Source organism: Trichosurus vulpecula, chromosome 4 (genome assembly GCF_011100635.1).
Source record: "Trichosurus vulpecula isolate mTriVul1 chromosome 4, mTriVul1.pri, whole genome shotgun sequence".
NCBI lineage: Eukaryota > Metazoa > Chordata > Mammalia > Diprotodontia > Phalangeridae > Trichosurus > Trichosurus vulpecula.
The window spans coordinates 154,119,893-154,147,795 of NC_050576.1; the positions used below are offsets into that span (position 1 = coordinate 154,119,893).

At 38.8% G+C, this 27,903-nt stretch overlaps 1 protein-coding gene across 1 annotated transcript in view; it reads left to right on the forward strand.

The window, feature by feature from the left end:
* Nucleotides 1-27,903, forward strand: part of GALNT2 (polypeptide N-acetylgalactosaminyltransferase 2) — a 258,888-nt gene that overhangs the window by 149,792 nt on the left and 81,193 nt on the right. Inside the window, 1 exon segment of the mRNA XM_036755282.1 lies at nucleotides 13,567-13,721. Within this exon segment, the coding sequence (XP_036611177.1) occupies nucleotides 13,567-13,721 (155 nt within the window).

Genomic DNA, 27,903 nt, shown 5'->3' on the forward strand with positions numbered 1-27,903 from the left:
AATTTGCCTGTAACTTATCGTCTTAAAGAGTTCCCTGTGACTATGAGAGGTTGCACAAATTGACCATTCTGACATGCAGTCAGAATGTGTTAGAGATAATACTTTAATCCAGGCTGACTCCAAGTCAAACTCTTTAGCCACTAAACCATAGTTCCTCTCCTCTCCTCCCGCATTTTTTTTCTTTACACAGAATGATTTTGGGCAATTTTTGAGTGGTATGTTTGGGAAGCTAGAGTTATGAACTCTTCTTAACAGGAAAATGTTTGCTGTAAAGAGAATGTACCATGCATGTTTAGAAGAGAATCTAAAGATGGACAGCCAGGAGTGAAGGGCCTTGAGTGCAGGATACATGAGGATTAGCTGAAGGAGCTAGCATCTTTAGTCTTGAGATGAGAAGACCCAGGAAAGCCATGGTAGCCTTCCTCCATGTGGAGGAGGGATGAGATTTGTTTTGTTTGGTCTCAAAGCATAAAAGTTTCAAAGAGACCAGTTTAGTCTTTATGTCAAGAGAATCTTCCTAAAAATTAGAACTATCCCGGAGTAAAGGGCTACCTCCAGGTGATGGCTTCCTCTTCCATTAAGGACTTCAAACACAGACTAAAGGACCACTTGAGTATGTTACAGTGAGGATTCATTTTTGTGCCTAAGCTAGACTAAATGATTGCTAAGGTCTCTTCCAACTCGTATATTCTGCCATATTGGGATTTTTTTAAACTTAAAATTTGAGCAAATTGAGAAAAAGGAAAATCACATCGTTGTCAGAACAAGTGCAAACTCCGTAATTGTAAATGAGTTTGTAATAAAGACATTTTATACTTTGCAGACCTTTGCTAGGTCTTCTCTTCATTCAGTTTTAAAAATGAATCAACTAATAGCAATAAAAATTTCAAAGTAAAAAAAAAGTAGTGGAAAAAATAGAATGAATTGAGAAGTTCTTAAGAAATGGTTAAGAGAGAATTAGAACTTCTGGTAGCAGAAGGCCCAAACTAGCCCATTATGCTTTACCAGTATGACCTACTGTGCCATGTGCCCAGAGAGAGTTTTAATTTATTTTAAATTAATTTTTAAAATTAAATTAAAATGTTTTTTAAAAATTTAATTTAAATTCCTGTGTTCCTTATATGTCTTGGAAATTGAGATCTCTCTGTGTTAACAATTTCTCATTTGTGTATGGGTCCCCTTCCTTTCAACAACAAATGCTTCGTGATCTTTCATATGAAGAAACTTCGTTCTTTTTTCCTTTAAACCATAAAAATCCAATCAAGTTGAGACCAACAGAAAAGTTAAGGTAAATCTAAGTACCTTTTGTTTTGATTTAAAATACATTCTATGTCCCTTCCTTGGCTGCTTTCCCAGAACAGGTTACTCTCTTTTATACTAGGGTAACTTTAAATTTGTTTAAGCCAACCCTCCCTGAGAGGATTTAAATGAGAAATTGCAAGACGGCCATTGCTTTTGATGTAGATTCTAGCAGTCTCCTGCTGCCCCTCTTCCGTCAAGATTGCTGATTCACTGGCCTAACGTAGCCTAGCCTCAAAGGAAGACACTTACCTTTCCTTTTTACATTTAGAAGTGATAGATTGATGCAATTTATCCTTGAGAGCATATGTCAACGGTGTCCTGATCTGATGTATGATCAGTAGCAGCAGAGAGTTATCTAATTAAAGGGCCACCCTGACATTTTTATGGTAAGCATTCTTTAGCAATTCAGTTTAATATAGATGGTACCATCTTCTCTTCTCTCTTTCTCTCTTTTTTTTTGAATGTGTGTTTGCTGGAGGCTGTTCTATGTTTTTTTAAAAGGAGACAGACTGCTTGAGACACTTGGTTTACATTCATATATATTTGTGTCTGTGTATATATGTACATATATACACAGATATGAAATATAGCTGTACATATATACTTTTATATTCATATATACTTACAAATATACATATTTGGAACTTTGCGTATGACTTCTTTTAGATTCGAAATGTGTTTTAATTGGTAGAAATACGATATAGTCCTAATACATAGCTTGGCTCTGTTTATGAAGCCTTATATGGCCTTGGGCCCTTCATTAGTAACTGCCCTGCTTGAGATTCTTCATTTTCCCTATGACCAAGATAATTTGAATTTAATGTTAGCCTTGATTTAAGAGATGAAACCGAGATGGCATACTAATTAAGGGTGTGGGTGGTTGGAGGGTAGAATTGGGGAAATGATTAGAGACAATCAGGTTTTTAAGTACCAAGTGCAGAGCATTATGGTTTGAAGGGAGAAACAGCCTACATAAGTCTAAATTCAGTCGTTGGATTATTAGAGACAACCTGGCCTAATGGAAAAAATATCGGAGTTAGTTAGATTCAAGTCCTGATTCTTCCATTTGCTAGTTCTGTAATCATCAGCAAATCACTTGACCTTTAGCCCTCAGTTTCTTAATTTGTCAAATGAAAGCGATATGCCAAGATGATTTCTGAAGCCCCTTCCAGCTAGCTCTAATAGTGTGTTAAAACATGATGGGAAAATATTTCAGAAGCATAGTAAACCGTAATATGTACTAGTTGTATGATCTTGGGCAAGTCATGACTGAGCCTCATTTCCTCATGTGGGAAATGGATTAGATGACTTATCCGGTCTCTTCCGCTGTTAAATCTATGACCAAGGGTAAGAGATGTAGGACAGTTTTTAAAGAGTTAGTACTTTGTATTCTTGTTGCTTAACCCATAATTGGTGTTTAATAAATGTTGAATCAACTTAGTAAATGTCTAAGTGGCAAATATGTATTAAACACTGTGTTAGGTGCTAGAAAAGAGACAAAGGTAAAATAAGGCATTTTGTGTTATGTTATGTTATTGTGTTATGGAAGCATTATTGCAGTTGTATTAAAGGAGAAGAGAAGGCAGCATGCCGCATCCCTAGGAAAGATGTCACTGCTGTGACATGTATCATTACTATTCCACAGCCTTCTAGGCTGTATTCCAACAGAAGCTGGGTTGAAGGCTAGGGGTGCTGGCTTTTTGACATTGTTAAATATCTTCCTTGAAGGATTCGGGTTTTTATAATGGTGTCCATTGTGGGGCATCGCAACTTCTGACATGTGAGTCAATGCCCCCCAAAATATTTAATGAGCACATGCAGTATGCCATCACTGTGCTAAATACTATGAGAGGTACAAAGAGATATGGGTGCCCTGCCTTCGAGGAACTCATAATCTAATTGGAGAGATGGAAGACCCATAAGGCAGCATTACAGGAGGTTCACAGGGCAGTGTATCACAAGTGACAGCTGGGCTTATGCAGTGCTATGAGATTTCAGAACAGAAGGAGAGATCTCTGTAGGCTCATACCCTGTTCTACGAGGGATTTCCACATCCAGTATAATGGACAACTTGGAGCCTGAGGCATCAGAGACAGTTGCTTTACTAAAATCTTACTCAGGACTCTGAGGTAAAAACATCCAACAGAGGTTCCATAGAGATCTCAAAAGTTCCCCCTTCAAGGTATAGCATAGAATGTTCATACTCTTGCCTAAATGCCCCATGGTCAGGTCAGTCCACCTGGGGGGCAGAGTTGAAACAGACTTCCCAAGTCTTTCCCACAACATCCTAGCTCACAATAGCCCTGGTTGGCAATGTATGTGTGGTTGGAGGTAGGAAAGAAAGAAGGCAGTGGTTACTGGCCTACAACATATATCATGGATAGAGTTGGAAGAGACCTTGAGGGAATTTTGCCTAAATCGTCCATTTTACAGATGAGGAAACTGAGGCCCCAAGTGTTAAATTGACATGCCCAAAGTTGCACTCTAGCAGAGCTACAATTTGAATTTAAATCCTTTGACTCCAATTAAAGTGTTCTTTCCACTAAAGCATTATGATTTTTCTTGTGGAAGCCATGGTATGGTGGCTATCAGGATGGGCAGGAATTGGAGAGGTATAGAAGAAAGTAAAATAGTGAAAGGTTGTTTAACTTTGAGCCACTAGCATAGTTTGCTTTTATATTTAAACCTGTGGTACAGTCTGGCTTGTTTTATCCAGGCTCCTGGAACATTCCCACATTCCCTGGGTTTTAATCCCAATTTTGAGTGGCTGTTTAAATAGAGTATAGAACTTTAACACCTAAGACTTTCGTTTTCAAAGACTGTTATGGAAGGTACATAACCCCTAGAGGTAAGTGCAAACAAGCACTGGCCTCTAGGAGAGATGATGCCTAAGGCATTGAGAAGTTATCTCATTTTTACCACCGGCTTCAGGAAGGTAATCTTACATTAACCAGAACAATATTTTCTCTTTAATTTATCTGTCTGTTTATTTCCAATCAGATGTGCCTTTTTATTCATTTTTAGCCCATTTGCCAGTGTTCCACCTTCAGTAGAAATGGAGCTTATTTCTGCCCTCTGAATGTTTTATGTTTTTCAAATATTAAGTCACCCATCATCCTTTTCTAAACTAAGCAGTCCCAATTTCCCTATTTTTCCTCATATATTTTATTTCTTAAAATACCCAGTCCCCTGTGTTCTCTTTAAAGAGTTGTGAGATTTTGAAATATGACAGAAGTGCAAATTGATTTATGAACATCATTTGAAAAAATGTCAATAAATTCAGCTGTTCTGTCTATTGTTTTAACTTTCCCTCCTCTCCACATTATTCCTGGCAGATTGTGAATTACCTATAAATCCACCTGCGAAGCCTTCTACTCAGGATCTTGGTTGGGGTTTGAGTTCCCTCTAAACATTTTTGGAGGTGGGGTTCTACCTCCTCCTTGATTTTTGGGGTGCCTCTGAAGTCTTTGTGTTTTCAAATTTTAATATAATATTTCTGGAGTCTAAATAAGTTATTATTTCAGAAGAAGAAACATAATGATAGCCTTTGGAGATTAAAGTACTTTCGGCTTTAGGGAAATAAATGGGGGAAAGTCATGGAGTCAGAGGTGACATTGAGGATGCTTATGTGACAACGGGGTGGCAGAGTAAATAGTGTGGCATATCTATGTTTCATAAAAGCTTTGGATGTCACAGGACACCTAGAAAGTCAAGTCAACGAGTTCAAGTCAAGCATTTATTAAACACCTACTAAAGAAGAGATCCTACTTTTAAAAATCCCAAAGGATGTGGGCCCTGGACAAAATCCTTGTATCAGAGAACAGCTGGTGACTCTTCTGCCCTTCAGATAATGAAGTCTGGGATCCTGTCTGATGGATTTATCTCATGGTGCCTGTTCTTGCATAGCTTGACAGCAGAGAGGCTCGGTTCATAGGGTTCAGATTGGGAGTATTCTGAGAGGTTGCCATCATTTTCCTGGCAACACAAGGGGCTGGAGAACCCTACACTTTAGTCAAATCACTCATCCCTTCTAATACCACTCCCCAGCCCCCGTTATGTATCCGTTTTCCTCTCCCCATTCCCATACATATATACACTAAAATTACATAGTGCCCTCCTTCCTTGCCTCTCTATACTCAGGAAAAACCAGGACATTGATATATGAGGCAGAGAGTTATAAATCCTGGCAAATGTTCTATGCTTTGGGTGAAACAGTTAAAGGCTCTACCAGTGGAAATCGTTATGAGGAAGAGGAAGGAACATTGACCTAGGAATCAGAATATCCAAGTTCAAGGTTCAGCTCTGCCATATACAAACCAAGTAACCTTGGACAAATCACGTTACATACCCAGGCCTCAGTTTCCCCTTCTGTAAAATGACTAGGAGGCCTCTAAGATTTTTTTTCTAATTTTAAAGTCTTATGATCATCTGAGCCCCATCTTTGCTATTCATGTACCTGTCAAATAAGGTAAATTATAACGTTAACGCAGTGGTAATTAGCTAATGTTCAGGCCACGTCCCTAAAATTAATTTTAAACAGAAAGACAAGTCAGGCATAGCTATAGTCCAGATTTATTGAAACTTGCTCATTTGAACTCTGTAGTAGGAGCTCTCTCTATAGATTTTTTGGCTGAAGCACTAGGCAAATGCCCTATTTTATATTATACTCTGGCAAGATAATGTCAGTACAATGAAGAGTTGAAGGTTGTACATTGTCTGGTACAGATGTGTGGTTTTTCTAAATGTCCTTTTCCTATGGTAGTTAGACGGAAGGGATGGGATTTTAAATGGGTAATTTGCATCCGACAACCTACTGATGCTCCTCTAATGCGAATTACTGTGAGAGAAAAAAATGTCAACACCTTTGTTGCTGAACCAACTAGATATTTGTCTGAAAAATGAAGTCTTTCTGTATCCAGAGGATTCATTGGTTTTTAGAGCCTATTTCCCATCTGAGAGGAGAGCCCTATGTGACCCCAGCTTCATTTCCACAGCAACCAATTGTAACATGACAGGGGTCACAGCCTCAGAAAGCAATAGCAGCAAAAGTGGATGAGCTTTAAATAAAAATAATATATTATTTACTCTATGACCTTAAGTCTTTTTTTTTTTAGTACACCATATCTTTTTCTTTCCCTGTGAATTGTGGGAAAATACCTGGAAATTTGAGAAATCAGCATTGACTGTGTCTGTGTGTGTGCGCATGGGTGCGTGTGTGCATGTGTGCATGTGTGTGTGTGTGCCCACATTTGTGTGTAACCTTGAATGAGTTACTTTTCTGAGCCTTAGTTTATTTATCTATAAAATAAAGGTATCAGATTAGATTAATGGTTCTCAAACTTTTTGGTCTCTTGACTACACTCTTAAATTATGGAGAACTGCAAAGAGCTTTTTTTAAATGTTGATTCTGTCTATCAATATTTACTGTATTAGAAATTAAAATGATAAAATTAAAAAATTTGTCAACTCATTTAAAAAACAAATCCATTGCATATTAAAAATAAAGAACACTTTTTGTTGCTTTTTGTTTTATTATTTAATATTTCAGTTTTCAACATTGATTTCCACAAGATTTTGAGTTACAAATTTTCTCCCCATTTCTACCCTTCTCCCCACTCCAAGATGGCATATATTCTGATTGCCCCATTCCCCATCATCCTTCCCTTCTGTCACCCTACTGCCCACCCCCATCCCATTTCCCCTTTCTTGTAGGGCAGGATAGATTTCTGTGCCCCATTCCCTATATATCTTATTTTGCTGTTGCTTGCAAAACAACTTTTTTTTTTGAGCATCTGCTTTTAAAACTCTGAGTTCCAAATTCTCTCCCTTCTTCCATTCCCCCCACCCTCCCTAAGAAGGCAAGCAATTCAACGTAAGCCACCTATGTCTCATGTAAAACACTTCCACAATAATCATGTTGTGAAAGACTGACTATATTTCCATCCATCCTGTCCTATCCCCCTTTATTCAATTTTTTCTCTTGACCCTGTCCCTTTTCAAAAGGGTTTGCTTTTGAATACCTCCTCCCTCTATCTGCCCTCCCTTCTATCATCCCCCCTTTTTTATCCCCTTCCCCCTACTTTCCTGTGGGGTAAGATACCCAATTGAGTGTGTATGTTATTCCCTCCTCAAGTCAAATCTGATGAGAGCAAGATTCATTCATTCCACCTCACCTGCCCCCTCTTGCTTTCCAACAGAACTGCTTTTACTTGCCACTTTTATATGAGATAATTTAGCCCATTCTATCTCCATTTCTCCCTCTCTCAATATATTCCTCTCTCATCCCTTAATTTAATTTAATTTTTTTTAGATATCATCCCTTCATATTCAACTTATCCTGTGCCCTCTGTCCATATATATGTATATTCCCTTCAACTCCTGTAATACTGAGAAAGATCTCATGAATTACACACATCATCTTTCCATGTAAGAATGTAAGCAAAACAGTTCAACTTCAGTAAGTCCCTTATGATTTCTCTTTCTTGTTTACCTTTTCATGCTTCTCTTGATTCTTGTATTTGAAAGTCACATTTTCTATTCAGCTCTGGTCTTTTCATTGAGAAAGCTTGAAAGTCCTCTATTTTACTTAAAGTCCATATTTTGCCTTGGAGCATGATACTCACTTTTGCTGGGTAGGTGATTGTTGGTTTTAATCCTAGCTCCATTGACTTCCGGAATATCATATTCTAAGCCCTTTGATTTCTTAATGTAGAAGCTGCTAGATCTTGTATTATACTGATTGTGTTTCCACAATACTCAAAATGTTTCTTTCTAGCTGCTTGCAATATTTTCTCCTCAACCTGGAAACTCTGGAATTTGGCGACAATATTCCTAGGAGTTTTCTTTTTGGGATCTTTTTCAGGAGGCAATCAGTGGATTCTTTCAATTTCTATTTTACCCTCTGGTTCTAGGATATCAGGGCAGTTCTCCTTGATAAATTTCTTGAAAGATGATGTCTAGGCTCTTTTTTTTGATCATGGCTTTCAGGTAGTCCAATAAATTTTAAATTATCTCTCCTGGATCTATTTTGCAGGTCAGTGGTTTTTCCAATGAGATATTTCACATTGTCTTCCTTTTTTTTCATTCCTTTGGTTCTGTTTTATAATATCTTGATTTCTCAAAGTCACTAGTTTCCCCTTGCTCCAATCTAATTTTTAAGGTAGTATTTTCTCCAGTGGTCTTTTGGACCTCCTTTTCCATTTGGCTAATTTTGCCTTTCAAGGCATTCTTCTCCTCATTGACTTTTTGGAGCTCTTTTGACGTTTGGGTTAGTCTATTTTTTAAAGTGTTATTTTCTTCATTTTTAGGGGGGTTTCCTTTAGCAAGTCATTGACTTGTTTTTCATGGTTTTCTTGCATCACTCTCATTTCTCTTCCCAATTTTTCCTCTGCTTCTCTTACTTGATTTTCCAAATCCTTTTTGAGCTCTTCCATGGCCTGAGCCCAATTCATATTTTTCATGGAGGCTTTTGATGTAGGCTCTTTGACTTTGTTGACTTCTTCTGGCAGTATGTTTTGATCTTCTTTGTCACCAAAAAAAGATTCTATAGTCTGTGTCTGTTTTCTCTGCCTGGCCATGTTCCCAGCCAACTACTTGACCTTTGAGATTTTCATCAGCGTATGACTGCGTGTAGAGAGTACTTTGTCTCAAGCTTTAGGGGCCATTTGCTGTTTTCGGAGCTACTTCTACTCCTGCACCATCACTGCAAGTTCTGACACAGCAGTGCTCCTCCTCCCCCAAGAACTGACAACCAGGACCACGACCCAGATTCAAGTAGGGCACAGCAAAAGAACCTGCCTCTGTGCCAGTAAAGTGCTCCTTGCACTCCTGCTGTGATCCGCTGCTTGATTCCTCCCACTATGTGAGCCTGGGACTCTGGAAGCAGTTGACACTGGAGCTCTGGAAGCAGCTGCAGGAGCTTCCTGCTGCTGCCACAACTACAGCACCACCTCTGCCATCCCCAGGGCTGGGGCCGAACCACTTTCACCCCTATCCAGCAGTTTTCCCACTAACCTGCTCCTTGGTCTTTGGCATTTGTCGGTTGAGAAGTCTGGTAACTGCCACAGCTTAATGATTCATGGCCCACGCTGGGCTGCGCTCTGCTCCCAGCACCATGCTATAGACCCCAGCAGCCATCCAGGCTGTCCTGAGCTGGAGCCCTGCTTCCCTCTGGTATTTCGTGGGTTCCTCAGCTCTAGAATTTGTTCAGAGCCATTTTTACAGGTGTTCAGAGGGATTTGGGGGAGAGCTTAAGCAAGTGCCTGCTTTCCAGCCACCATTTTGGCTCTGCCCTTCCAAGAACACTTTTTAAAATGAAAAGTAACTGTATTTTCGGGAACAAAAAAAATAGTGAGAAGAATGGCACTATTTTACTTATTTTTGCAAATCTCTGGTATGTGGCCTATTGGAAGGCAGCTGGATTCTCATGTCTGCTTCCACATTCAGTCTGTTATAGTATGTCACTTTGGTTGGAGTATGTGAAGAATATATGCAGAAGTCTATGGCTTCACACAGATAGGTTGTTGGAAAAAGAAAGAGTATTTTAGTAGCAAATGAAATCTTCTCACTGTTATAAAAATAGTTTTGAATTCACCTACTCCTTGGAAAGGTCTCAGGGACCCTTCAGATGTTCATGGACTATACTTTGAGAGCCACTATATTTGATGATCCAAAGCTCTGATTTTCTAGCTCTGAAATACTGATATTATGTGTGTGTGTGTGTGTGTGTGTGTGTGTGTGTGTGAATGTCTTTTTATGAACAGATACTTTTTTCATTGTCATTGAGTCATTTAAATCATGTCTAGCTCTGTAATCCCATTTGAGGTTTTCCTGGCAAAGATACTGGAACACAGCTCATTTGACAAATAAGGAAACTGGGGCAAACAGTGTCAAGTGACTTGCCCAGGGTCACATAGCTAGTAAGTGTCTGAGGCAGGATTTGAACTCAAGTCCTCTTGACTTCAGGCCCAGAGCTCTATCCCCTGTGCCACATATCTCTGCCTACCTTTTTCATAAGTGACTTTTATCTAGAATGTTTCAAAAGAAAGGAAGCAGCATGGAAGACCTGTTTTTATAAATCAAATTTGCCCAGAGCGTTTTGCATTAGCACCTTTTTAATGTTGAACCAAGCCTTTTCTTTTTAAAGTTACTAACACATGAAGACTAAAATACTTTAAAGGGTACATTTCCACTATGACCAACTGCCAGTATTAATTGAGTGTTTAGTATATGGGAGCTTATGATGTGTTAATGGGCTGTCATAACTAGGAGAAAATATAGTATTTAATGTAAACATATGCATAACACAAGTTTCTCTTAAAATCAAAATTCTGGCTAATGTCAACAGTAGCCAACTGTTACTACAATTTAGCTCTAGAGAGATGACCTTAGAACAATCCAAAATTTATAGTATCGTTATCAATAAATTGGCATTATTAAATAGAAGTAATTGGTATTCAATTGCATCTCGTTTGTGAGTCTTACCTCTTTGTTCTTTGAAAGTGTCCACATAAGACAGATAGTGTTAAATTTAGTTAGCTAGTGCTGATATTAGCCAGAATATTGATTTTAATGCTACATAAATGCATTATATAAATACAGTATAGAGCGTAGAATATAGTAGTAACTACAATTATGTTTTGGCAACAGTGGAATAGATAGGATGATAAATTAGAGGGATAGTACTAAAAATAATATATTTTAGGTCAACCCCTACCAAATTAGGAAAAGCTTAGTGGAATAGGCTTGTTTTTGTTTTTGTTTTCTTTTGTTTTTAAGATTTAAGGTAAAAAGAGAAGGGGCATACCCTGGAAATGTGGGATAGCTTATAATAAGCCCTTGAGATGAGAGTACATGCTTTGGATGTAAAAGAACTTTTCCCAGCTGAAACAGAGATACAGTGTGGGTCTTCCCTAAGTTAAATTGCTATTTTTTTCTTCATCAAACATTTATTTAGTTCTTAGTATGAGTATTCTGCTGTGCTAGATGCTATGGGATATATTAGGATATATAAAGATAAATGAGATATGGTCCTTGTGCTAAGGAGTTCACAGTCCAGTCTTCAGTGCCTATATATGTGTGTGTGTGTGTGTGTGTGTGTGTGTATATATATATATATATATATTCTTCCATTCCAGCTCCCTCCATCCCCATCCTCTTCCTACCTCATTCTCTTCTTTCTTAATCCCAATGTCTCCTGGCTTTATGGCTTCCTCGTTATCCTCTGAGGCCTATCTTCTGGACTTTCTGCTCCACACATCCCCTTCCATTTGCCCCTTCTCTGCTTCTTACTTTTACCTGTTCTGTGTCCCTTTTTGCTCAGACTTTGGATATGTGACAGGTGACTACTTGTATTAAGACTAGAGTGTAAGTGTGACAAGGCCAGGCCCATCCCTGGCTTTTTCCTTTCTCCCAGAGTAACGTTTTAACCCATGACCTGCTGTGGGCTTCCATAACTTCTTTATACAATCAATGTCATTCAGTTTTTCCACCCTAATTTTTGTAAAAACAAAAAGTAAGACAGAGGAAATTAGGTGAACAATTTATTAACCCTCTGCTCCAATACGGGGGCAGTGCTTACAAACGGATGGTAGAAATTTCTATAGTGGAATAGAGAAAGAGAGTTTAGAGTAGATAGATTTTTATGATGTTTCTCAAATTAGAGAGTTAGGTTACCTCCCACTCAGGAATGATATGAATGACCTCACGATATAACAAGGAGGTGAAAACCCTGAGTGCATCTGCTCAATCTCCTTAGTTCCATGTCTTATGCAGTCAACTGTAGTGGGATTCATTGAGACTTCTCATTAGGTAGCCAGATTGTATTATAGTGGATGGAGAGCTTCCTGGAGTCAGGAAGATGTGAGTTCAAATCCTACACCAGGAACTTAACTAGCTGTGTGATCCTGGACAACTTGCTTCTCTATATTCATCATCTTTATCATTTCTTATAACACAGTAATGCCCTATTGCATTCATGGACCACAGTTTGTTTAGCCATTCCCCAACTGATAGGCAACTACTTTGTTTCTGATTCTTTGTATATCACAAAAAATGCTGCTGCAAATATTTTGGTATATGTGGGAACTTCTTATCAGTGACTTCCTTTTTTTAAAAAAATTATTTCATTAAGTGCTTCTCAATTAAATTTCTTTTTAAAAATTTAATATTCATTTTTAAAATGTCCCCATCTAAATTTTTACTCTCCCTCCCTCTTACCCTTCCCCCACCTCTTGAAAAGACAAGCAATATATCGATTATATAGATGAAGTCATGCAAAACATTCCCATATTAGCCATGTTGTGAAAGAAACACACACATACACAAAATGAGAAAAATAAAGGAAGTGGAAAACGTATATTTCAATCTGAACTCAGAGTTCATCACTCAGGAGGTGAATAGCATTTTTCATCATGGGTCCTTTGGAATTGTCTTTTTGGAATTGTGCAGGCCTGGTGTAGGGCGTAAGACTGGAAATGTGGGGCTGTGGGGAGCAGGTTATGAAGGATTTTGGATGCCAAACAGGATTTTATATTTGGTCTTGGAAGTGATAGGGAGCCTGGAGTTTATTATTTAAGGGGCTGACATGGTCAGATCTTCACTTTAAGAAGATCACTTTGATGGCTGAGTGGAGAATGGACTGGAGCAGGGAGAGAAAGCAGACTGTTACAATGGGAGGGGATAAGGGCCTGCATCAGGACTGGGCCTGTAATTTCACTGGTATAGAGAACTACCTCTACCAATGCAGATTGTCATCTTCCCTGAAAATTATAGTCTCGAGAGCTGTTCAGAGCAATGCTCTTAAATTGAGAGCATTGAGAGGTTAAGTAAATTGCCTGGGGCTACATAGATAGACTTGAAACCAGGTCTTCCGGTTCTTCAGCTGGCTCTTTATCCCCTACGCCATGCTGTGCCCCTAAACTATCCTTTTTATGGGGCAGAAATAGTGCAAAGTCATGTAGACTTTAAGCCTGGTAATATAGTTTTAGTTTAGAAATTGTTGCTATTCACTTTTTTCTGAGATACACACCTATGCAGTTTTATAGTGATGGAAACACACTTAGATAGATGTAAATGTGTATACATATCTATATAGATATAGATATGTATACACACACACATACATATTCTTATATGAAAGTATGATGTAAATAAGAAATCCTGGACATGATTCCTTAGGCTAAAACATTGCTTTGGTAAGTTCTGTTTTGAGAAGCTTTATTTAAACTTTGCTTTCTCTCTACTCCTTGCTCTGCTACCTTGTAGGGAAGGTTCGGTGGCAAGACTTCAATCAGGAAGCTTACGTTGGAGTCACTATGGTACGATCTGGTCAAGATCCATACGCCCGTAACAAATTCAACCAAGTGGAAAGTGACAAGTTGCGAATGGACAGAAACATACCTGACACCAGGCATGATCAGTAAGTATCGAGCTGAATGTCAGCATGGAGTTAGACTTGCTTATTTCCAAAGGACGTACATGACTGTTGCTTCCTTGTGCAGCTCTCGATGCAAAGGTTCTTGGATATATTTGCAAACACTCACCTACATGGGGAAAATAGTTGTTGACTATGGGAAGTAGGGGAACATTTGCTACATATTTACATAGAGCTGGGAAGGATTCTCAAGCACGAGGCTGTAGAACCATTCTTTTGCATGAGGGTAATTGAGATTTGGTTTTGGTCTTTTAAAATTTGTATGTGGCATGCATGGGTGGCCAGGTTGAAACCTAGTTTTCTAAAGAGGCAATGGAAATTCATAGTCTGTTAATCTGTAGTTTTGCCCACATTTTGCAACACATTCTCAAGCAAATCAAGACTCCCCCTTTGCCAGCAACCTCATTGGGAAGAAACTGAATTCATATTTTTAAGGTAGAGATGCACTCTGACATAAAGGCAAGGGTATGGGGATTAGGAGACAAATGAATTCAAGTCCTGCCTCTGACACTTGCACTAGTGTGGCTATGGGCAAATCACTTACTTAACTTTGCTCAGGCATAGTTATCTGATCTATAAAATGGGGATGATACAATCCAGTACTTAAATCCCAGAGTGCTTATAACAGTCAAATGGAGCAATATGTGTAAAGGTCTTTGTGAACTTTAGCTATAAATGTTAGTTATTATCATTCATCATTGTAAGGCAGCTCTTAGAATTAGAAGTAGACTATCTTTATGATACTATAAATGATTCTTTCCTCTTATTTCCTCCTTGATTCTGTGAAGACTTTTTGTCTAAGGGTGCAGGGTTTGAGGCTTCCACAGGTATGAAGCTAAGCTTGGGTCCTTGGGTATGTTGAAATGCATCTCACCATTGCTAAACAGGTAAAGAATTTGAATTCTTGGTTGTTTTTACCCATTTACTCCATCCTATTTGCTTGAGCTCTGGCTGGTGTTTTTTGCCTAAAGAAGTCCTTGATTTAAAGTAGTATGAAAGGGGATGTCCTTGGTGACTAATTCTAACTTCAGATTGAGGGATGAGGAGGGTTGGATGGTTCTTTCTACTATAGAAACCGCTTCTGTAGCCTTCTCTGTGAACTAGGAAATACTTGGTTCCAAAGTGACTGGACTAGTGCCTGGTTTCCTGAGGCATTTTGATTTGGGGAATGTAATTTACTTCTCCCTGTAATTTCACTGATGGCAGGTAAGAAAATCAAGATGAATCAACCTATAGTTATGTCACCAGTTAATGTACACCTGAGTTGTCTTCATTTTATAAACAGTCTTTATTGAGGAGATAATCATCTGCCATTCTTTAAGTATCCTCTTATTGTGAGGATAAGTAAGATAATATTTGTAAAGTGCTTTGCAGACATTAAAACACTATTTAAATGTATTACTATTTTTGTATGCATTTTAATAGCAGGATTATAGTCATGTAGAAAATGTCTAAGATGTCATGTAGCTCAACCCCTTCATTTTATAGATGAGGAAAAGAAGGCCCAGACAGATTGGTTAGTTGACTTGCCTATATTCTTTCCTAAAATTGCTGAAATATCCAGTAGGCACAATTAGCATGTGTCTAGGAGGACCCCAGAAGTAAAGTTTCCTTTGGTCCTTTGTAGCTTTTCCCAGGGACTAGGGAAGTGGTGGTGAGGGGAAGAATTGAAGGAGGTGTGCTGGTCCCTTAGTGCCCCAGGGAAATTTGCCCGCTACTGCTTACTAACACAATAGAGATTCCAGTTCACTCTGAGCAGCTAGGTGATGCAGTGGATAGAATGCCCGGCCCAGAGTCAAGAAGACTCATCTTCCTGAGTTCAAAAATCATTTCAACATACCCAAGGACCCAAGACTAGCTTCATACCTGTGGGAGCCTCAAACCCTGCACCCTTAGACAAAAAGTCTTCACAGAATCAAGGAGGAAATAAGAGGAAAGAATCATTTATAGTATCATAAAGACAGTCCACTTCTAATTCTGACAGCTGCCTTACAATGATGAATGATCGTAACTAACATTTATAGCTAAAATTAGACTCTTAATAGCTGTGTGACCCTGGGCAACTTAACCTTGTTTGCCTCAGTTTCCTTATTTGTAAAATGAGCCGGAGGAGGAAATGACAAACCACTCCAGTATCTTTGCCAAGAAAACCCCAAATGAGATCATGAAGAGTTGAACATGACTGAGAAATTTGTAAGATGTCTTCTTTGGGGTTCCATTTATTTCTCTTCCCCATCTATACTTCACAGAGTGAAGAAAGAACCCTAGACTTGGAGTCAGAGGACCTGGGGTTGAATCCTGATTCTGCTACATACCTACCTTTGTGATTGTAGACAAGTCTACTAACCAACCTATCTGAGTCTTCTTTCCCTCATCTATAAAATGAAGGGGCTGAACTAGATGTATCAGATATGTTCTATATGCCTATAATCCTGTTATTAGAATGCATAGAATAATAATAATAATAGCTAGCATTTATGTAATGTTTTAATATTTGCAAAGCACTTTGGAAATATTTTCTTCTTTATCCTCACAACAACTGTGGCAAGTAGATGCTATTATATTATTGGGCCCATTTTATAGAAGAGGAAACTGAGGCAGATAGAATTTAAGCACCTTGCTCAAGGTCACTAAGCTAAGAAATAGTATCTGAGGTTAAATTTGAAATCATGTCTTCCTGATTCCACGTTTATCTCTCCATCCACTCTGCCACCTGGATGCCTCTTATATAATGTAATATTACAGGCCACGTGGTATAGCAAATAGAAAACTAGAATTAGAGTTACGAAGAACTGCTTTCCAATCTTACCTGTGGCACATCCTGTCCGTATTAACAGGGAGAAGTCATTTAACCTCTTAGTGTCCCAGGTAACTCTCATGACTAGAATTTGCTGAACAGTAGCTGTTCTTTATTGGTAGAAGGGAGCAAAAACTCTGGTTGTCTCAGTATATTGGTCTGTGGTTTATTTGCTTCATGCTGAATGGCATGAGTGCACGTGCACATGTGGAACCTGTAGAGAAAGAGGTATTAAGCATTTGGAAAGTCTCTTTTATCCAGACTGATGGACTGCCTCAGTTTAATATTCAGAATCATGAATTATTATTTTCGTAACAGTCTGGCCCATTGATTAAACCAGATTCTGTGGTTGTAGGCAAACCATTATCCTAGTTATTAAATAGAACCTTTACATTCTGAAAGAATTAACACAGTTTCTAAAAGTGCCCAACATGCAGGAAGGAAAGTAGTAGCTGAGGGACAGAGGCTCTGGCTCCAAAAATGCTAATGACATTGATCTTTGATCGACTGACAATGAAATATGGGCTTAAATCTCATCGGTATTCTTAAAAATGAGTATTCCCCCTTTGGTGTCTGAGGGCTAATATTCCCCCAGGCTTTTGACCATGCTTTCTTGTAGCTTTTAGTTAGAAATGGAGAAGAATGGGCCATGTCAATTCAGCTCGACTCATTAATTAGTAGTAATAATAATAATAGTTAGCATTTATATATGCTTGTTACATGCTGTTATGGTAATTAGGGTGGGACTTTTTTTGCTGTTCTTCTCTTTTGGAATGCTAAAGCCATCAAGTGCCTTTAATGAGTCTTGCCTTTGTTTGAATGGGGCAGGTAAAATGAGATCCTTTTGTCTTTTGTTTTGGGCTGCTTCTCAGCACTGAGGTAATCAAGTGCCCCAGGGCCCTGAGACCAGTTTTGTTTGGGGGGCACACTCATTGAAAGAGTGTCGGTGATGAGACTCTGGGTAGCCATTGAAGCAGCTCCCCCAGCTTTGAAAACCCAGATGTTGGTGCTTCTCTCTGGTAACTATGTATACAATGTGATTTGGTCAGACAGATTAAAACCTGTCTGTTGATCTGTTTGTGATTTCTGTTTGTATTTGATCTGAAGTTCAAGGTGCTGGCTTTTCCCCTTGAACTAAGTGAATGGTATATGTATGTTTAATTAAAGTAAGATTGTTAACCCCTTAAAGTTGCTTTCCTTAGAAAAGCAGATCAAAGGACCTGTGCTAGCAGCCCTCCTGTGCGCTCCTGCTTTTGGTCTTTCACCCCCATAACAGCTACTAGCAGCTTTATTGTTACAACGTGCCAGACACTATGCTAAGCACTTTACAAATGTTATCTCATTTGAGCCTCAGGACAACCCAGGGAGGTAGGTTCTGATACCATGCCCATTTTACAATTGAGGAAACTGAGACAGATGGATGCTAAGTGACTTGACCAGGGTCTAACCACAAGTGAATATCTGAGACAAGATTTGAGTTCAGGTCTTCCTGACTCCAGGCCCAATGCTCATTCCACAGCACCACCTAGCTAGTTAAATAAATTATTGACAGAACACAGTTAGGGGACTCTTTGCTTTTAAGTTCCCAGATTCTTGTTCAAATTTCTGAGCACCTCAGGTTGGTTGTTTTTTAATTCCTTTTTATCCTCAATGTTTTTGAAATACGTACCTCTTTGCCTTCAACAGAGTTTGAGTATTACAGTCACCACCACATCAGAGTGAATTTTAAAAGGTTTTAAATTTTCCTTCCAGATATTGTGGCATGCTCATTTGCAAGTGTTGAGGGAGAAACTTGGCTGTCGCCCATGTTTATTTGATTAGGTAGGCTTTCTTTCCACCATAAAGCAAAATGAAGTGATCTTAATTAAACCCAATTAACAAACCGCAGACAGTGAATTTGAGACAAATGATGTGAAAGGCAAATTTTTCTCATAGCGAAGGGCCAACTTACCTGTTTGAATTTTCTTCTACAAATCCCAGGAGTAAGTCTACTTCAGCTGGTGCTGTTAAAATCTTTGACCTGCCTTTAGAAAAATCGTTTCTTTGCCTTACCCTGCCCTTATTGTTGGCCCAATCATGACTTTGTAGGTTTAAATGATTGTCCAGGGAGATTCAAATCTTAACTGGTGGTAAGACAAGAAGTATTATGAGTTACTCTGAGGGAGATAAGAAACAGCAATGGCTTAGAGATGTGATTGTATTAGAGGTGTGATTGTGATGTCCTGGTTGTAGAAATCAGATACTCCTATGGGTTGAACTGTCATTTTTATTCTTTGATTCAAAAGTGGAAAAAAAAGATCTACAGGGAAGGACTCAAGGAATTGGGGTTATTTAGTCTACAAATGAGAACAGCTTACTCGGAGACTTTATGTATAAGAAGAGATCCTGTGCTGCCATTTTGATTCCACCAAGGACAGCTTAAAAGGAAATACGTTAAAAATGGAATTAAAAGAGAGCTAGGCTAGACAGTTGGAGGAACTTCTAACACCAAATCTTATGAGACAGTAGAACATGCTATTTGGAAACATTTTAGAATACTTTTCAGATTTTAAAGTCTTGCCTGGAAACAGGGGAATGGACTGCCAGACCACGGAGATCATATTTTATCCTAGAAACCTTAGGGAACCACTGATGATTTTTTTTTTTAACAGAGGAGTGACATGTTCAGACCTACATTGTAGGATCATTAATTTGGCAGCTTTATGGTTGAATGAAAAGAATTTAGTTATTTCTAGGAACCAGTCCTAGGGATCGTTTTTTTGTGTTTTTTTGGATACCATCAATACTGTTTTTCTGATCCTTCTGTTAGCATTCCTAACCCCAATTTCTAATTACACAGGTGTTTTCTTGCTTGCATTACCCATCTGTTGCTTTCCTTGTGAATATATGCAATCTCAGGACCCAAGGGAATGGGGTCTTGAATTAGCATTTTGGTTTCATCCAAAAGATTGTGTTTCATTTTCAGCAGGTATTGGGTTATCTATTTTAGTTTCTTTTTGGTTGTTGTGTGATACTAATGGGGTATAGTTATGGTTGGTGAATGTTCTGCATGATAATAAGGGAAGCCACCCAAGGCTGGCTGATGCATTGGAGAGATGAGAGAGACTAGAATTGAGGAGACATTTGGTAGATGTGTTCTACCTCTGAAAACATTTTCGTGGGGAGTGCCTTGGTTTATTTCGCTACTGTTAACAACAATAATATTTTACAGCACTTTGCAAAAGTTTTCAAAGTGCTTTCATCTCAAGTAGGCAGGGCAGATGTTAGAATCTCTATTTTTATAGACTTTGAAACTAATGAGGATGAAGAGATGTTTCTGAGGTGAGGAGAGGTTAGATGATTTTTCCAATGTCACATAAGTGGAGGGTCCAACTAGTAAGTGCAGGGTTTGCTTACTTTTAGGTCAGTTGTCAAGATCTACTGTGTTACCCTGCCTCAGAAACTAGTGTTCTTTCCTTTTCTATGAAATTGATGGGTGTTTCTTGTTTTTTGTTTTTCTTTATTCTCAATGATCACCATTCTTTTGGTCTTCTTATGTTCTGATAATAGCCCTTAGTGTCATTTCTTTAATTCTATGATTTGGCCAGTCTGGCATGTTTTTCATATAAATGTAGTGCAACATGAGTATTTTGGTCACATGGTAGACACTCAGTGGCAAATCGTTTGTTGGTCTGATTTACAGTATGAAGGTCTTGGAATATTTCTTAATGGTTTATCTTAGGATCAGAGATTTTGATCTGGAAGGGATCTTAGAAGTCATCTGATCCATCTCCCTTTTATTACAGGTGAGCAAACTGAGGCCCAGAGGAATTAAGGGACTTGTTCAAGGTCATCCAAGTAAGAATTAGAAAAACTGGGATTTAAACCACTGTTCCTTGACTCAAAACCCAGTGTTCTTTCCAATTTAACTAAGTCCTTTAGAAAAGTGACTGGGAAGAGAATGCATTTCTTCTCAAAAGAATAAAAGCAGTGGTGGAGTTTGTGTTTTTCTTTTTATTATTCTTTATCTCTCTAACTTAATTAAATTACACGCATTTTTTTTTTTGCATGGAAGAGGCCCTATACTTGTAGCTATTTGGACTATGGATGCTTGAGATTACTGGAACATGGTATTATTGCTACTAAGTTGATATGTTTCATTTCCATGTAAGCCAGTTAGCTTTGCTTTTCTTCATGGCCAGAAATAGCACCTATAACCCTGGCTGATATGTCTTACTCTTAAGAGAGACCGAGAGAGAGAGAGATTGTGGATAGATCAGCAAATCCCTCCTCACTGAGTGAAAAAACAGTTAAAAAACATAGACTCTATTCATAGTGAATGTGGTCAATATAACTGTGAAAATAGCGATTAATGACCCCTCGTCTTTTCTGCTGAATACTATGGAACCTCTTTATAGTTAGTTCAGAACTAGAACTAACAGTTGCCTAATTGGTTGGGTGTATTCATAGGATCTTAGAATTTCAGAGTTACAGAGGACATTGCTGATCAAGTAATTTGAGTTCCTGTGTGCGTGTCATTGCTAGAGAGAAGATGTGTAGAAAAAGATTATAACATAAGGTAGGTAGTGCTTAAAGAGAGGTTCAGACAAAGTAACATAAGTATTGAGAGGATTTTGAGCTGGGTAAAGGATCAGAGAAGTTTTCATAGGAGTGGTGGCATTTAAAGGATTGGTTCAGAATTCTGGTAAGTAGAAATTGAGGAATGAGGATTTGTGGGGAAGAACATTGTGAGGAAAAGTAAGACATCAGGACAGTGTAGTCCACGTTTAGGGGAGCTTGGTGAATGGTTCAAGTTGACTAGGTGAAAAGGAACCCAGCCAACTTGGCCATCTATTCAAGCAAATTGGATCAAAATATCTTAAAGCTTTGGGAACAGATCCTACCCGCAGAAACCCCTTTAAGAAGCGCTGAGGTGAGACGAACAAAGAAGCTCTATATTGTTGGGCCTTTGCGGGGAACCAGACATGTATGGCATAAGTGGCTGAGCATTTTCTTCTTTGTCTCTCCATTTTCCGGAATCTTGGGTCACTGAGTGTTTTTGTTGGAAACGCTTTTGACAAGAAAGCAAAGTGTAGAGGAAATATGGGCAACTTGGAGGATTGATGAACTTTCATTCTGTCTACTGAGGGGAGCCTGAGATTGTTTACTTGGAGGTTTTATTTATGTAAATGAAATAAAGAAACTTAGGGGGAGTAGAACTTACCTCATTACCCACTTTTCTTCTCTCTTTATTCAGCAAAACTTTTTTCCATTCATATTATTAAATCCTTTAGATTTAACTGGGAAGGGAATGTGTTTCTTCTCAAAAAAAAAGTGGTTGAGGTTGTAAGTTGTTTTTTTTTTTTCCCCATTCTTCATCTTTTTTTAAGTGAATTGCTCTATTGGATACATTTTTTTTAAATGTCTGAAGCTGAAATATTATTCTCCCGACAATAACATTGCCTTAAAATCATCCACTGTTAAAGAGATAAATCTTAGAACAATCTCTATCCATGTCAATAAATGGGGGTCTACTGCAGGGATGACTTTTAAATCAAGAATAGAAATTTTGCCTTTATACAGTTTTGTAATTTTGTTTTGCTTTGTCCTTAAAAGAAAATGTATTTTGGGGGGTGGAGCCAAGATGGCGGCTGGAAAGCAGGGACTTGCGTGAGCTCCCTACCACATCCCTCCAAAAACCTGTAAAAAATGGCTCTGAACAAATTCTAGAACTGCAGAACCCACAAAATAGCAGAGAGAAGCAGGGATCCAGCCCAGGACAGCCTGGATGGTCACTGGATGAGGTCTATCACTCATGGAGTGGAGGGGAGGAGAGCTCAGTGTGGGAGGCAGCAGGACCAGCCAGACGAGGAGCCGGGCAGAACAGGCCCTGGCGCCCTGAATCAGTGAGCTGTGGCAGTTACCAGACTTCTCAACCCACAAACACCAAAGACAACAGAGAAGGTTAGTGGGAAAAGCTGCGGGGGACAGAGTTCACGGTTAGGCCACCACCCCAGGGGCAGCGGGGGAGGTGCAGCTACAGAACTACAGCTGCAGTTACTTCTGGCCCCAGGCCCACCTGGTGGGAGGAATTAAGTGGGGGATCAGAGCAGGAGTGCAGAGACTGCAGAAGATTTGTGTCAGGTCCGGGTTGGTGGTTCTTGGGGAAGGAGGAGTGCTGGGGTGACAGAGCTGGCACCTCCCCCCCAAACGTGGAACATAGAACTCGTTAGTCTACAAGCAGTCATACCCCACTGAAAAACTCAAGGGTCAAGTTAGTGGGTTGGGAATATGGCCAGGCAGCGAAAGCACACCCAGATTCAGTCTCAGACTTTGGATTCTTTCTTTGGTGACAAAGAAGACCAAAACATACAGCCTAAAGAAGACAATAAAGTCATAGAGCCTACAACAAAAGCCTCCAAGAAAAACATGAACTGGCCCCAGGCCATGGAAGAGCTCAAAAAGGATTTGGAAAAGCAAGTTAGAGAAGTAGAGGAAAAATTGGGAAGAGAAATGAGAAGGATGCGAGAAAATCATGAAAAACAAGTCAATGACTTGCTACAGGAGACCCAAAAAAATTCTGAAAAATACACTGAAGATAACAACACCTTAAAAAACAGACTAACTCAAATGGCAAAAGAGCTCCAAAAAGCCAATGAGGAGAAGAATGCCTTGAAAGGCAGAATTAGCCAAATGGAAAAGGAGGTCCAAAAGACCACTGAAGAAAATACTACTTTAAAAATTAGATTGGAGCAAGTGGAAGCTAGTGACTTTATGAGAAATCAGGATATTATAAAACAGAACCAAAGGAATGAAAAAATGGAAGACAATGTGAAATATCTCATTGGAAAAACCACTGACCTGGAAAATAGATCCAGGAGAGATGATTTAAAAATTATTGGACTACCTGAAAGCCATGATCAAAAAAAGAGCCTAGATACCATCTTTCAAGAAATTATCAAGGAGAACTGCCCTGATATTCTAGAGCCACAGGGCAAAATAGAAATTGAAAGAATCCATCGATGGCCTCCTCAAATAGATCCCAAAAAGAAATCTCCTAGGAATATTGTTGCCAAATTCCAGAGCTCCCAGATCAAGGAGAAAATACTGCAAGCAGCCAGAAAGAAACAATTTGAGTATTGTGGAAACCCAATCAGAATAACCCAAGATCTGGCAGCTTCTACATTAAGAGATCGAAGGGCTTGGAATGCGATATTCCGGAGGTCAATGGAGCTAGGATTAAAACCTAGAATCCCCTACCCAGCAAAACTGAGTATCATGTTTCAAGGCAAAATATGGACTTTCAATAAAATAGAGGACTTTCAAGCTTTCTCAGTGAAAAGACCAGAACTGAATAGAAAATTTGACTTTCAAACACAAGAATCAAGAGAAGCATGAAAAGGTAATCAAGAAACAGAAATTGCAAGGGACTTACTAAAGTTGAACTGTTTTGTTTACATTCCTACATGGAAAGATGATGTGTATGATTCATGAGACCTCAATATTATAGTAGCTGAAAGGAATATGCATATATGTATGTATTTACATATATATACATATGTGTGTGTCTATGTATGTATATATGTAGGTATATATATGTATGTGTATTTATACATATATGTATGTATACACACACACACACACAGGGCACAGGGTGAGTTGAATGTGAAGGGATGATATCTAAAAAAATGAAATCAATTTAAGGGATAAGAGAGGAATATATTGAGAGAGGGAGAAAGGGAGAGAGAGAATGGGGTAAATTATCTTGCATAAAAGTGGCAAGAAAAAGTGGTTCTGTAGGAAGGGAAGAGGGGGCAGGTGAGGGGGAATGAGTAAATCTTGCTCTCTTTGGATTTGACCTGAGGAGGGAATACCATACACACTCAATTGGGTATCTTACCCCACAGGAAAGAAGGAGGAAGAAGATAAAAAAGGGGGGATGATAGAAGGGAGGGCAGACAGGGGGAGGAGTTAATCAAAAACAAACACTTTTGAAAAGGGACAGAGTCAAGGGAGAAAATTCAATAAAGGGGGATAGGTTAGGAAGGAGCAAAACATAGTTAATCTTTCACAATATGAGTATTGTGGAAGGGTTTTACATAATGATACGCATGTGGCCTATGTTGAATTGCTTGCCTTCTTAGGGAGGGTGGGTGGGGAGGGAAGAGGGGAGAGAATTTGGAACTCAAAGTTTTGAAAACAGACGTTCAAAAACAACAACAAAAAAAAGTTTTTGCATGCAACTAGGAAATAAGATACACAGGCATTGGGGCATAGAAATTTATCTTGCCCTACAAGAGAAGAATGGAAAGGGGGATGGGAGGGGAGTGGGGTAACAGATGGGAGCGCTGACTGGGGAACAGGGCAACCAGAATATATACCATCTTGGAGTGGGGGGAGGGTAGAAATGGGGGAAAAAATTTGTAATTCAAACTTTTGTGAAAATCAATACTGAAAACTGAATATATTAAATAAATTTAAAAAAAAACAGAAAAAAAATTTTAAAAAAAGAGTTAAAAAAAAAGAAAAATGTATTTTGACTAATTTTATCTTTTTAACATAATCCAAACTGATCTAATTTTCCACTCCCCTGTCAAAGTAATTTTCCTAAAATTCAGGCAGGTACTCATTAATCTCCAGTGGCTTCCTATGACCTCCAGGATCATAAAAGTCCCCTGTTTAGCATTTAAATCCCTTACATACCTTTCTGATCTTATACTTTCTCCCCTATGCATCCTCAAGTAAAGCTGCTCTGGTCTACTTGCTGTTCCTTGCTGTGTGGGGTGAGACCACCCGCCAGCAATTAATTAAAAGAGTCAGAGGTCTCTCAAAGTAGAAACAGAAAACTTCTTTATTACAATCTTGAGAGAAAGGAGGTCATCACCACCAGCAGTAAGCTAATAGGAGAGGGGCAGTACAGGAAGTAAAGCATGATTATATACCCTAGAGCATTCCATCCTCATCCCACCGCTGGTGGAGCTCAGACTCACAATCTCATGAGAAACCTAACCAAGGTACGAGGAACAAGGAAACACTAATTTAGCCAATGACAATTCTTTTTTTTTTTAATTTAAATTTATTTATTTAACATATTTTGTTTTCAGCACTGATTTTCACAACAGTTTGAATTACAAATTTTCTCCCCATTTCTACCCTCCCCCCCACTCCAAGATGGCTTATATTCTGGTTGCCCTGTTCCCCAGTCAGCCCTCCCCTCTATCACCCCCCCTCCCCTCTCATCCCCTTTTCCCTTCCTTTCTTGTAGGGCAAGATAAATTTCTACACCCCATTGCCTGTGTATCTCATTTTTTAGTTGCATGCAAAAACTTTTTTTTGTTTTTGAACATCTGATTTTAAAACTTTGAGTTCCAAATTCTCTCCCCTCTTCCCTTCCCACCCACCCTCCCTAAGAAGTCGAGCAATTCAACCTAGGCCACACATGTATCATTATGTATAACCCTTCCACAATACTCATGTTGTGAAAGCTAACTACATTTTGCTCCTTCCCAACCCATCCCGCTTTATTGAATTTTGTCCCTTGACCCTGTCCCCTTTCCAAAGTGTTTGTTTTGATTACCTCCACCCCCATCTGCCGTCCCCTCCATCATCCCCCCCCTTTTATTTTTTTTATCTTCCTCCCTCTTCTTTCCTGTGGGGTAAGATACCCAACTGAGTATGTATGGTATTCCCCCTCAGGCCAAATCTGATGAGAGCAAGGTTCACTCATTCCCCCCTCACCTGCCCTCTCCCCTCCTCCCACAGAACTGCTTCCTCTTGCCACCTTTATTCGAGATAATCCACCCCATTCTATCTCTCCCTATCTCCCACTCTCAGTGTGTTGCTCTCTCATCCCTTAATTTCATTTTATTTCTTTTAGATATCTTCCCTTCATCTTCAACTCACCCTGTGTCTGCTCTCTCTCTTTTATATATATATATATATATACATATATATATATATATATATACACACACACACACACATACATATATAAAAACACATATATATACACATACATACACATACATACATATACACATAGATATCTACATACATACACATTCACTTATATATATACATAAACATATATATATATATATATATATGCATATTCCTTTCAGCTACTATAATATTGAGGCCTCATGAATCATACACATCATCTTTCCTTGTAGGAATGTAAACAAAACAGTTCAACTTTAGTAAGTCCCTTGCAATTTCTGTTTCTTGATTACCTTTTCATGCTTCTCTTGATTCTTGTGTTTGAAAGTCAAATTTTCTATTCAGTTCTGGTCTTTTCACTGAGAAAGCTTGAAAGTCCTCTATTTTATTGAAAGTCCATATTTTGCCTTGAAACATGATACTCAGTTTTGCTGGGTAGGGGATTCTAGGTTTTAATCCTAGCTCCATTGACCTCCGGAATATCGCATTCCAAGCCCTTCGATCTCTTAATGTAGAAGCTGCCAGATCTTGGGTTATTCTGATTGGGTTTCCACAATACTGAAATTGTTTCTTTCTGGCTGCTTGCAGTATTTTCTCCTTGATCTGGGAGCTCTGGAATTTGGCAACAATATTCCTAGGAGATTTCTTTTTGGGATCTATTTGAGGAGGCCATCGATGGATTCTTTCAATTTCTCTTTTGCCCTGTGGCTCTAGAATATCAGGGCAGTTCTCCTTGATAATTTCTTGAAAGATGGTATCTAGGCTCTTTTTTTGATCATGGCTTTCAGGTAGTCCAATAATTTTTAAATTATCTCTCCTGGATCTATTTTCCAGGTCAGTGGTTTTTCCAATGAGATATTTCACATTGTCTTCCATTTTTTCATTCCTTTGGTTCTGTTTTATAATATCCTGATTTCTCATAAAGTCACTAGCTTCCACTTGTTCCAATCTAATTTTTAAAGTAGCATTTTCTTCAGTGGTCTTTTGGACCTCCTTTTCCATTTGGCTAATTCTGCCTTTCAAGGCATTCTTCTCCTCATTGGCTTTTTGGAGCTCTTTTGCCATTTGAGTTAGTCTGTTTTTTAAGGTGTTGTTATCTTCAGTGTATTTTTCAGAATTTTTTTGGGTCTCCTGTAGCAAGTCATTGACTTGTTTTTCATGATTTTCTCGCATCCTTCTCATTTCTCTTCCCAATTTTTCCTCTACTTCTCTAACTTGCTTTTCCAAATCCTTTTTGAGCTCTTCCATGGCCTGGGGCCAGTTCATGTTTTTCTTGGAGGCTTTTGTTGTAGGCTCTATGACTTTGTTGTCTTCTTTAGGCTGTATGTTTTGGTCTTCTTTGTCACCAAAGAAAGAATCCAAAGTCTGAGACTGAATCTGGGTGTGCTTTCGCTGCCTGGCCATATTCCCAACCCACTAACTTGACCCTTGAGTTTTTCAGTGGGGTATGACT